The sequence below is a fragment of the Engystomops pustulosus genome, unplaced genomic scaffold (assembly GCF_040894005.1).
Source record: "Engystomops pustulosus unplaced genomic scaffold, aEngPut4.maternal MAT_SCAFFOLD_107, whole genome shotgun sequence".
NCBI classification, from domain to species: domain Eukaryota; kingdom Metazoa; phylum Chordata; class Amphibia; order Anura; family Leptodactylidae; genus Engystomops; species Engystomops pustulosus.
In genome coordinates, this window is record NW_027284989.1 from 218502 (window position 1) to 231349 (window position 12848).

Sequence of the window (12848 nt, forward strand, 5' to 3'; positions counted from 1 at the left end):
GAGCACACACCAGTATGTCAGTACCAGAGGGAGGAGCACACACCAGTATGTCAGTACCAGAGGGAGGAGCACACACCAGTATGTCAGTACCAGAGGGAGGAGCACACACCAGTATGTCAGTACCAGAGGGAGGAGCACACACCAGTATGTCAGTACCAGAGGGAGGAGCACACACCAGTATGTCAGTACCAGAGGGAGGAGCACACACCAGTATGTCAGTACCAGAGCTAGGAGCACACACCAGTATGTCAGTACCAGAGCTAGGAGCACACACCAGTATGTCAGTACCAGAGGGAGGAGCGCACACCAGTATGTCAGTACCAGAGGGAGGAGCGCACACCAGTATGTCAGTACCAGAGGGAGGAGCGCACACCAGTATGTCAGTACCAGAAGGGGGGAGCGCACACCAGTATGTCAGTACCAGAGGGAGGAGCGCACACCAGTATGTCAGTACCAGAGGGAGGAGCGCACACCAGTATGTCAGTACCAGAGGGAGGAGCGCACACAAGTATGTCAGTACCAGAGGGAGGAGCGCACACAAGTATGTCAGTACCAGAGGGAGGAGCGCACACAAGTATGTCAGTACCAGAGGGAGGAGCGCACACAAGTATGTCAGTACCAGAGGGAGGAGCGCACACAAGTATGTCAGTACCAGAGGGAGGATCGCACACCAATATGTCAGTACCAGAGGGAGGAGCACACACCAGTATGTCAGTACCAGAGGGAGGAGCACACACCAGTATGTCAGTACCAGAGGGAGGAGCACACACCAGTATGTCAGTACCAGAGGGAGGAGCGCACACCAGTATGTCAGTACCAGAGCTAGGAGCACACACCAGTATGTCAGTACCAGAGGGAGGAGCACACACCAGTATGTCAGTACCAGAGGGGGGAGCACACACCAGTATGTCAGTACCAGAGGGAGGAGCGCACACCAGTATGTCAGTACCAGAGGGAGGAGCGCACACCAGTATGTCAGTACCAGAAGGGGGGAGCGCACACCAGTATGTCAGTACCAGAGGGAGGAGCGCACACCAGTATGTCAGTACCAGAGGGAGGAGCGCACACCAGTATGTCAGTACCAGAAGGGGGGAGCGCACACCAGTATGTCAGTACCAGAGGGAGGAGCGCACACCAGTATGTCAGTACCAGAGGGAGGAGCGCACACCAGTATGTCAGTACCAGAGGGAGGAGCGCACACAAGTATGTCAGTACCAGAGGGAGGAGCGCACACAAGTATGTCAGTACCAGAGGGAGGAGCGCACACAAGTATGTCAGTACCAGAGGGAGGAGCGCACACAAGTATGTCAGTACCAGAGGGAGGAGCGCACACAAGTATGTCAGTACCAGAGGGAGGAGCGCACACAAGTATGTCAGTACCAGAGGGAGGATCGCACACCAATATGTCAGTACCAGAGGGAGGAGCACACACCAGTATGTCAGTACCAGAGGGAGGAGCACACACCAGTATGTCAGTACTGGATCATCGGGAAGCCCCCCTTAGCAGTTCTTGCAGGGGTGCAGCTAGCTCTGCAAATTTTGGGATGAACCGCCAGTGGTAGCTGGCAAATCCCAAGAAGTTCTTGACATCCCCGGATTGTAGACAAGATAGGCCAGTCATGGACAGCTGCAATCTTATGAAGGTCTGGCACAATTCCATCAGTTTCCATCACTTTACACTAGGCTGTAGCAGGGGGTACTTAGATGGTTTGAATTTTAACCTATGCTGGGTCAGGATTTGGATTACTTCAGCCAGATGTTGGAGGTGATCCTCATAGGTTTTGGAGTAGATGCGGATGTCGTCCAGGTATAGTAGGACGGTTTCAAAGTTCCAATGACCAAAACATCTCTCCATTTACCACTGAAAAGTGCCCCGTGCATTGCACAAGCCAAAGGACATGTGTTTTAATTTAAAGAGGCCCATGGAGTGGTGAAAAACATCTTCAGGCGCCATGGCCACTTGCCAGTAGCCACTGGTCAGTTCGAGGGTGGAGCAGAAAGCATGGGATTCCCCAATTTGAGGCAGGAGATAGGCGTCCTTGTGGGAGATGTTGATTTTCCTGTAATTAACGCAGAAACGGAATATGTCCCACTTTTATTCTTTATAGGACCAGAGGGGCAGCCCAAGGGCTGTGACTCTCCCGGATAACGTTGGCGGTCTTCTTCTCCAGGACCAGCTTCTTCACCTCTTGGTACCGGGCTGGAGGAATTGGCTGATACCTCTCCTTGATAGGAGGATGAGAGCCAGTCGGGATGGTATGCTGGATCAAAGTGATCTGGCCAAAGTCTAACGGGTGTTTGCTGAAAGCCTGGTGGTGTTGCATAACGACTTCCAGTACACCAGGAGTGATGTTATCACCCCCAATATTGAGCTCAAGCCACCAGGACTGTTCCGCAGGTTCACCTTCAGCACTTTGGTTGACTTCCAACTATTGTGAGGCGGACAGGGAAGTTTCCACCTAATCTTTAGGGTGAACACTGAAGTGGGTGGCCTTGGCTTGGTATCTTCTCAGATCCCCCTGGATTCTCCCACAGTCGAATTGGGACTTGTTCTCGTGATACAGTGACCAAACTCCTCACCGCCAAAATGGGTAGGTCTTCAACGGCTGGTAAAGGTTCCACCAAGGCCTGGTAGTCTTGACCTTGAACACCCATGCAGGCTCAGAACCATACCAATGTCTCAGTTCTAGTTTGAAGGCAGAAGGGTATGAGGTTCCTTGACCCAGACTTTACAAATTTCTTCTTTGGGGTCGGCAAACTTGTGTTGCGCTGCCAGGACTTGCATTGTCTCTGAAATCAACTTCCTGGAGTCACTAGGCATGGATGGAAGGGAATACTGCAGAGCCTTCAGCACTTGTGGGTATCAGTGGTGGAAGACATTGGAACCCAATAGCAGGGAGAAGTAGCCGTCTTCAGCCATTTGTGTTACCACTACGCCTTGTCTGGATAACTCGGTGTCCCTGATGACTAGAGTGGGCTCCCAGTACCCGTGTATGGGTCCAGTTTTTCCATTGGTACAATTATGTTCAAATAAGCCTTTGGAGGTTGTAACCGTGATACATTTCTCAAAGGTGGCGCTGCGAATAGTGGTCACCTGATAGCCAGTGTCGACTCTTGCCGATTCAGGGTCACTCCGTTGATGGTCACAGGAACCATGGGGCGAGTCCCCGCATCCAGGTGGAGTCTCAGGGACTTAGAGTTTCATTCCCTGAAGATCGTCTCGTAGCTTCAAGGGTTTTTTCGTTTAACCAACGACATTCGTTCTCATTCCCATATCGGCAACAGAAGCCACACCGCACCCTCAGTTCTCTTTGACTCCAGGTGTTCAGGATCTTTGCCGGAGTTGGACGCTGGCTACCTGGGGAGTCGCTGAGGAAGGCCGGCAGTAAAGAAGCGGCAGGGGTTTTTCTTTCTTTTGGACGGGGACGTCACCTCCAAAGGCGTTAAAGCATTTTGCTCATCGTATCTGCCAGGAAGGTGACTCTTTTCCAGCACTGAAGGTGGTGTTACCAGCTGGGGGCTGGGAAAGGAGCTAAAGTAGTATCTCCAAGTCCACATGCTCAGACTCCTCCTGTGGCTCAGCGGCCAGACATTCTCCTAGGATGTCGATGGCAGTCTACTTAAACTGTAGAAAAGGAGCCTGGGCAGGGGCGTCGCCAGGTCAAAACATCTGAGGCCCATGCCCTAAGTCTTTTGGCTGGAGCCCCAGATCTCTCCGGCTCAGTATACACATTACTAGGGGGCCTGTGTGGGACACATTACTAGGGGGGCTGTGTGGGACACATTACTAGGGGGCCTGTGTGGAACACATTACTAGGGGGCCTGTGTGGAACACATTACTAGGGGGCCTGTGTGGGACACATTACTAGGGGGCTTGTGTGGGACACATTACTAGGGGGGCTGTGTGGGACACATTACTAGGGGGCCTGTGTGGAACACATTACTAGGGGGCCTGTGTGGGACATCTTGCTGTTTGCTATTCTGTGTAATGACTTCGGCTTCGTTTACCGACCATTCTATTGCTATACGATTCTCTACCTTTGTATGACTTGTCTGCCTGTATCTGTTGTTTGTCGTCCATCAGTGTTGTGTATCTCCAGGTGTTTCCCGCTTCCCCTGTCCCAGGTTTGTTTGGTTCTGGCTGGACACTTTCCTGCAGACGAGTGTGAACACTGACCTATATCTGTATTTCTGTTACCTGTTCACTCCTCCATCCAGCAGCTGCCAGTCTCCCTGTCACCTTGTAGGGTCACTCAGGGTCTGTTGGGTTCCTGATATCGGCTTTGCCCTTGTCAGGGCGGTTTATCTGCTGTAGGCAGGGCCTTAGCCGGCAGGGACATTGCAGGGTGAGTTGGCCACCACTTACCTGGTGTGATAGCTGTGCTGCGCCCGCTTTGGTTGCTGGACAGGATGAAATAAGAGAAAACCGGATCTATTCCTCATGTCGGATATAATCACAGGACGCACAATGGCCGCGTGTAGGAGATTGTGTGTTCTCTAGTTACATCTCCGATGTTTATACATATAAATATATTCTTGTGTTGTTTAGTGTCTGGATAGTTCGGACCCCCGGGACCCCTGTCATCTGAACCCCCTGCGGGAACCTTTTGCCAAGAAAGAGTGCGGGATTTTATTAAGTGAAGTATTCGAAGTCTGTCACCCGGTGGTAAGAGAAACCTGGAGAGTGCAGTATACGGGGTACTGGGTACAGGTGGGGTACAGTATACAGGGTATAAGGTGGTACAGTAGGTATAAATACTGTGGGGGTGCTGGGTACAGGGGGTTTATACACTGTGGGGCTACAGGGGGTATATACTGTATACTGTGGGAGTGCAGGGGGTATATATATATACTGTGAGGGCACAGGGGGTATATATATACTGTGGGGGTGCTGGGTACAGGGGGTATATATATATAGTGTGGGGGTGCAGTTCCTGATCCGTGTCTCCTGTGCTGCAGGTTGATGTCACTTGGTTTTACTCTAATTGCCTCTCGGACACGTGCGGCTGTGACCACGGGGGAGACTGCGAGTGTCTCTGCACCAGTGTATCGGCCTACGCCCACCAGTGCTGCCAGCAGGGAGTCATCGTGGACTGGAGGTCGCCTCGAACCTGCCGTAAGTGAGGTCACCCCCAAAACACTGGATCTCCCCTGCTGGGAGGGCGGTCGTGGGGCTCCCCTGCTGGGAGGGCGGTCGTGGGGCTCCCCTGCTGGGTGGGCGGTTGTGGGGCTCCCCTGCTGGGTGGGCGGTCGTGGGGCTCCCCTGCTGGGTGGGCGGTCGTGGGGCTCCCCTGCTGGGAGGGCGGTCGTGGGGCTCCCCTGCTGGGAGGGCGGTCGTGGGGCTCCCCTGCTGGGTGGGCGGTCGTGGGGCTCCCCTGCTGGGAGGGCGGTCGTGGGGCTCCCCTGCTGGGTGGGCGGTCGTGGGGCTCCCATGCTGGGAGGGCGGTCGTGGGGCTCCCCTGCTGGGAGGGCGGTCGTGGGGCTCCACTGCTGGGTGAGCGGTCGTGGGGCTCCCCTGCTGGGTGGGCGGTCGTGGGGCTCCCCATAGCCCCTCCATGTGCTTCACACACTCCCATAGCCCCTCCATGTGCTGCACACACCCCCATAGCCCCTCCATGTGCTGTACACACCCCCATAGCCCCTCCATGTGCTGCACACACCCCCATAGCCCCTCCATGTGCTGCACACACCCCCATAGCCCCTCCATGTGCTCCAGGAAAAAGTGACAGAAAATAATTTTGAAAATGGAAAAGTTTTCTAGAAATATTTGTCATGTAATGTCTGACGCTCTGTCGTCTCTTCTGACTCTCTCTGTCGTGTGATGTCTGACGCTCCGTCGTCTCTTCTGACTCTCTCTGTCGTGTGATGTCTGACGCTCCGTCGTCTCTTCTGACTCTCTCTGTCGTGTGATGCCTGACGCTCTGTCGTCTCTTCTAACTCTCTGTTGTGTGATGTCTGACACTCTGTTGTCTCTTCTGACTCTCTCTGTCGTGTGATGTCTGACGCTCCGTCGTCTCTTCTGACTCTCTCTGTCGTGTGATGTCTGACGCTCCGTCGTCTCTTCTGACTTTCTCTGTCGTGTGATGTCTGACGCTCCGTCGTCTCTTCTGACTCTCTCTGTCGTGTGATGCCTGACGCTCTGTCGTCTCTTCTAACTCTCTGTTGTGTGATGTCTGACACTCTGTTGTCTCTTCTGACTCTCTCTGTCGTGTGATGTCTGACGCTCCGTCGTCTCTTCTGACTCTCTCTGTCGTGTGATGTCTGACGCTCCGTCGTCTCTTCTGACTCTCTCTGTCGTGTGATGTCTGACGCTCCGTCGTCTCTTCTGACTCTCTGTCGTGTGATGTCTGACGCTCCGTCGTCTCTTCTGACTCTCTCTGTCGTGTGATGTCTGACGCTCCGTCGTCTCTTCTGACTCTCTCTGTCCTGTGATGCCTGACGCTCCGTCGTCTATTCTGACTCTCTCTGTCGTGTGATGTTTGACGCTCCGTCGTCTCTTCTGACTCTCTCTGTCGTGTGATGTCTGACGCTCCGTCGTCTCTTCTGACTCTCTCTGTCGTGTGATGCCTGACGCTCTGTCGTCTCTTCTAACTCTCTGTTGTGTGATGTCTGACGCTCTGTTGTCTCTTCTGACTCTCTCTGTCGTGTGATGTCTGACGCTCCGTCGTCTCTTCTGACTCTCTGTCGTGTGATGTCTGACGCTCCGTCGTCTCTTCTGACTCTCTCTGTCGTGTGATGTCCGACGCTCCGTCGTCTCTTCTGACTCTCTCTGTCCTGTGATGTCTGACGCTCCGTCGTCTCTTCTGACTCTCTCTGTCCTGTGATGTCTGACGCTCCGTCGTCTCTTCTGACTCTCTCTGTCGTGTGATGGCTGACGCTCTGTCGTCTCTTCTGACTCTCTCTGTCGTGTGATGGCTGATGCTCCGTCGTCTCTTGTGACTCTCTCGTGTGATGGCTGACACGCCGTCGTCTCTTCTGACTCTCTGTCTCTTTCTTTTCAGCGTACGACTGTGACTTCTATAATAAAGGTGAGTGCTGGGGTTGTTCAGGGGTCCGGGCACATACAGGACACTTGGGACCCTGCTATGCGTGCAGTGCACCATTAGGGGGCAGCGGTGGTTGGTGCTCAGGCCCTTCGCTGAGATTCTGCATATAACACAATGGGGGTCATTTACTAAGGGCCCGATTCGTATTTTCCCGACGTGTTACCCGAATATTTCCGATTTGCGCAGATTTCCCCTGAATTGCCCGCACTGGCATGCACGCGACGGAAAACGGGGGGCGTGGCCGAACGAAAACCCGACGGATTTGGAAAAACCTCCGCATTTAAAAAAAAAATGTGTCGCGAGACTCGCACTTACCTTCACCAGGAATAGGCTGGTGTACTTGAGTGCATTCGGCGGGCCTCGGGGAACTTCAGCGCAGCAGCGCCGCCTGGTGGACGTTGGAGGAACTACCTTAGTGAATCCGTCCGGACCCGAATCCTCCGCTGAGGCGCGTTCTTTGCAGAGGATTCGGGTCCGGCCGGAATTCACTAAGGTTCGGCCATGCCCCCAATTTCCGTCGCGTGCATGCCAGCGCCGATGCGGCACAATCCGATCGCGTGCGCCAAAATCCCGGGGCAATTCAGGGGAAATCGGAAATATTCGGGTAACACGTCGGGAAAACGCGAATCGGCCTTAAGTAAATGACCCCCACTACGTGTGTGATATCGGGGTCCATGCTGTGCTATTATACAACCCATGGCCTGCATCTCCAGTTCTAGGGAAAGGTCCATACAGGCTCCACAGCCACTTGGACGGAGGTCTGGTGCTCGCTGCCCGGATGCTGGATGCCACCATCGTGCCCATGAAAGAAGCTGTGGAGATGCCCGGGCACAGTGCGGACTTCATGATGACCCCGGGACTATTCAGCCCTCGAGCATATGGTGAGTCGCCCAGCACTGGGGGGCCAGATGGTACCACATTGGGGCTCTTCCAGGGTGGTGCTATCAGGTCCATCTCCTCTGCCTGACAGGACCTTTATTTCACAGATAGAAATCTGGGCTCCTTGGAGTTAGCCGACCGTCCAAACTTCTTCTTCCACCTTGGAAGTAATGGAACCCTTCACGTCTCCAAATGGCAGAGGAGCAGCGACTTCCAGAGACGCGCCACCTTCATCATCCACAAGAACCGCTGGACGGCTGGGTACAGCGCCCTCGAGAGTCTCGCCAAGCCCGGACACTTTGTGAGAATCTCATCCTCCTTCATCTCCCTGACTAAATACCATCACTCCGCCGCGTTCCGGCTCTCCACCCTCTTCAGGTTATCAGGTAACTCCTCACACTCATGTCCTCACCTTCTGCCACCAGTTCTGTGAATATGGGGGTTCAAAGGGAGAATCAGATAACTGATGGTAAGAAAATGTGCCCCATGGTGTTAATTATTATGCAAGAACACCCCAACCAACCAGACTATGGCTAATACTGACCCCTCCCCTGTCCAGAATATGGCTGACACTTCCCCCACCCCCTAGACCAGACTATGGCTGACACTTCCCCCAGCCCATAGACCAGACTATGGCTGACACTTCTCCCAGCCCTTAGACCAGACTATGGCTGACACTTCCCCCATTCCCTAGACCAGACTATGGCTGACACTGCCCCCAGCCCCTAGACCAGACTATGGCTGACACTGCCCCCAGCCCCTAGACCAGACTATGGCTGACACTGCCCCCAGCCCCTAGACCAGACTATGGCTGACACTTCCCCCATCCCCTAGACCAGACTATGGCTGACACTTCCCCCATCCCCTATACCAGACTATGGCTGACACTGCCCCCAGCCCCTAGACCAGAATATGGCTGACACTGCCCCCAGCCCCTAGACAAGACTATGGCTGACACTGCCCCCAGCCCCTAGACCAGACTATGGCTGACACTGCCCCCAGCCCCTAGACCAGACTATGGCTGCCACTTCCCCCAACCCCTAGACCAGACTATGGCTGCTCAATGCCCCCAGCCCCTGGACCAGACTATGGCTGACACTTCCCCCACCCCCTAGACCAGACTATGGCTGACACTTCCCCCAGCCCTTAGACCAGACTATGGCTGACACTTCTCCCAGCCCTTAGACCAGACTATGGCTGACACTTCCCCCATCCCCTAGACCAGACTATGGCTGACACTGCCCCCAGCCCCTAGACCAGACTATGGCTGACACTGCCCCCAGCCCCTAGACCAGACTATGGCTGACACTTCCCCCATCCCCTAGACCAGACTATGGCTGACACTTCCCCCATCCCCTATACCAGACTATGGCTGACACTGCCCCCAGCCCCTAGACCAGACTATGGCTGACACTTCCCCCACCCCCTAGACCAGACTATGGCTGACACTTCCCCCAGCCCTTAGACCAGACTATGGCTGACACTTCCCCCAGCCCTTAGACCAGACTATGGCTGACACTTCCCCCCCCCCTAGACCAGACTATGGCTGACACTTCCCCCAGCCCTTAGACCAGACTATGGCTGACACTTCCCCCAGCCCTTAGACCAGACTATGGCTGACACTTCCCCCATCCCCTAGACCAGACTATGGCTGACACTGCCCCCAGCCCCTAGACCAGACTATGGCTGACACTGCCCCCAGCCCCTAGACCAGACTATGGCTGACACTTCCCCCATCCCCTAGACCAGACTATGGCTGACACTTCCCCCATCCCCTAGACCAGACTATGGCTGACACTTCCCCCATCCCCTAGACCAGACTATGGCTGACACTGCCCCCAGCCCCTAGACCAGACTATGGCTGACACTGCCCCCAGCCCCTAGACCAGACTATGGCTGACACTGCCCCCACCCCCTAGACCAGACTATGGCTGACACTGCCCCCACCACCTAGAATAGACTATGGCTGACACTGCCCCCAGCCCCTAGACCAGACTATGGCTGCCACTTCCCCCAACCCCTAGACCAGACTATGGCTGCTCACTGCCCCCAGCCCCTAGACCAGACTATGGCTGCTCACTGCCCCCAGCCCCTAGACCAGAATATGGCTGACACTGCCCCCAGCCCCTAGACAAGACTATGGCTGACACTGCCCCCAGCCCCTAGACCAGACTATGGCTGACACTGCCCCCAGCCCCTAGACCAGACTATGGCTGACACTGCCCCCAGCCCCTAGACCAGACTATGGCTGCCACTTCCCCCAACCCCTAGACCAGACTATGGCTGCTCACTGCCCCCAGCCCCTGGACCAGACTATGGCTGACACTGCCCCCAGCCCCTAGACCAGACTATGGCTGCCACTTCCCCCAGCCCCTAGACCAGACTATGGCTGACACTGCCCCCAGCCCCTAGACCAGACTATGGCTGACACTGCCCCCAGCCCCTAGACCAGACTATGGCTGCCACTTCCCCCAGCCCCTAGACCAGACTATGGCTGACACTGCCCCCAGCCCCTAGGCCAGACTATGGCTGACACTGCCCCCAGCCCCTAGACCAGACTATGGCTGACACTTCCCCCAGCCCTTAGACCAGACTATGGCTGACACTTCTCCCAGCCCTTAGACCAGACTATGGCTGACACTTCCCCCATTCCCTAGACCAGACTATGGCTGACACTGCCCCCAGCCCCTAGACCAGACTATGGCTGACACTGCCCCCAGCCCCTAGACCAGACTATGGCTGACACTTCCCCCATCCCCTAGACCAGACTATGGCTGACACTTCCCCCATCCCCTATACCAGACTATGGCTGACACTGCCCCCAGCCCCTAGACCAGAATATGGCTGACACTGCCCCCAGCCCCTAGACAAGACTATGGCTGACACTGCCCCCAGCCCCTAGACCAGACTATGGCTGACACTGCCCCCAGCCCCTAGACCAGACTATGGCTGCCACTTCCCCCAACCCCTAGACCAGACTATGGCTGCTCAATGCCCCCAGCCCCTGGACCAGACTATGGCTGACACTTCCCCCACCCCCTAGACCAGACTATGGCTGACACTTCCCCCAGCCCTTAGACCAGACTATGGCTGACACTTCTCCCAGCCCTTAGACCAGACTATGGCTGACACTTCCCCCATCCCCTAGACCAGACTATGGCTGACACTGCCCCCAGCCCCTAGACCAGACTATGGCTGACACTGCCCCCAGCCCCTAGACCAGACTATGGCTGACACTTCCCCCATCCCCTAGACCAGACTATGGCTGACACTTCCCCCATCCCCTATACCAGACTATGGCTGACACTGCCCCCAGCCCCTAGACCAGACTATGGCTGACACTTCCCCCAGCCCTTAGACCAGACTATGGCTGACACTTCCCCCAGCCCTTAGACCAGACTATGGCTGACACTTCCCCCACCCCCTAGACCAGACTATGGCTGACACTTCCCCCAGCCCTTAGACCAGACTATGGCTGACACTTCCCCCAGCCCTTAGACCAGACTATGGCTGACACTTCCCCCATCCCCTAGACCAGACTATGGCTGACACTGCCCCCAGCCCCTAGACCAGACTATGGCTGACACTGCCCCCAGCCCCTAGACCAGACTATGGCTGACACTTCCCCCATCCCCTAGACCAGACTATGGCTGACACTTCCCCCATCCCCTAGACCAGACTATGGCTGACACTTCCCCCATCTTCTAGACCAGACTATGGCTGACACTGCCCCCAGCCCCTAGACCAGACTATGGCTGACACTGCCCCCAGCCCCTAGACCAGACTATGGCTGACACTGCCCCCACCCCCTAGACCAGACTATGGCTGACACTGCCCCCACCACCTAGAATAGACTATGGCTGACACTGCCCCCAGCCCCTAGACCAGACTATGGCTGCCACTTCCCCCAACCCCTAGACCAGACTATGGCTGCTCACTGCCCCCAGCCCCTAGACCAGACTATGGCTGCTCACTGCCCCCAGCCCCTAGACCAGAATATGGCTGACACTGCCCCCAGCCCCTAGACAAGACTATGGCTGACACTGCCCCCAGCCCCTAGACCAGACTATGGCTGACACTGCCCCCAGCCCCTAGACCAGACTATGGCTGACACTGCCCCCAGCCCCTAGACCAGACTATGGCTGCCACTTCCCCCAACCCCTAGACCAGACTATGGCTGCTCACTGCCCCCAGCCCCTGGACCAGACTATGGCTGACACTGCCCCCAGCCCCTAGACCAGACTATGGCTGCCACTTCCCCCAGCCCCTAGACCAGACTATGGCTGACACTGCCCCCAGCCCCTAGACCAGACTATGGCTGACACTGCCCCCAGCCCCTAGACCAGACTATGGCTGACACTGCCCCCAGCCCCTAGACCAGACTATGGCTTACCTGACCCCTCCCTGTAGACCAAACTATGGCTGACATTGACCCCTCCCCCTAGACCAGACTATGGTTGACAATGCCCGCCGAGACCAAACTATGGCTGACACTGGCAAAACCCCAGCTCTCACAGGGGAGGACTATGGCTGACCATGCCCCCCCGCCCCCCAGAACGGACTGTGGCTGACGATGCCCCCCCCCGCCCCCCAGAACGGACTGTGGCTGACGATGCCCCCCAGAACGGACTGTGGCTGACGATGCCCCCCCGCCCCCCATAACGGACTGTGGCTGACGATGCCCCCCAGAACGGACTGTGGCTGACGATGCCCCCCCGCCCCCCATAACGGACTGTGGCTGACGATGCCCCCCGCCTCCCATAACGGACTGTGGCTGACGATGCCCCCCCCGCCCCCCATAACGGACTGTGGCTGACGATGCCCCCCCGCCCCCAGAATGGACTGTGGCTGACGATGCCCCCCAGAACGGACTGTGGCTGACGATGACCCCCCGCCCCCCAGAACGGACTGTGGCTGACGATG

At 56.2% G+C, this 12848-nt stretch overlaps 1 protein-coding gene across 1 annotated transcript in view; it reads left to right on the forward strand.

Annotated features, from left to right (window-relative positions):
• OTOG (otogelin) overlaps positions 1-12848 on the forward strand; it is a gene marked incomplete at its 5' end in the record, with an annotated part of 247619 nt that overhangs the window by 123593 nt on the left and 111178 nt on the right. The window contains 5 exons of the mRNA XM_072131623.1: positions 4550-4666; positions 4960-5116; positions 7002-7028; positions 7760-7927; positions 8033-8311. Of these exons, the coding sequence (XP_071987724.1) occupies positions 4550-4666; positions 4960-5116; positions 7002-7028; positions 7760-7927; positions 8033-8311 (748 nt within the window). The remainder of the gene's footprint in view (positions 1-4549; positions 4667-4959; positions 5117-7001; positions 7029-7759; positions 7928-8032; positions 8312-12848) is intronic.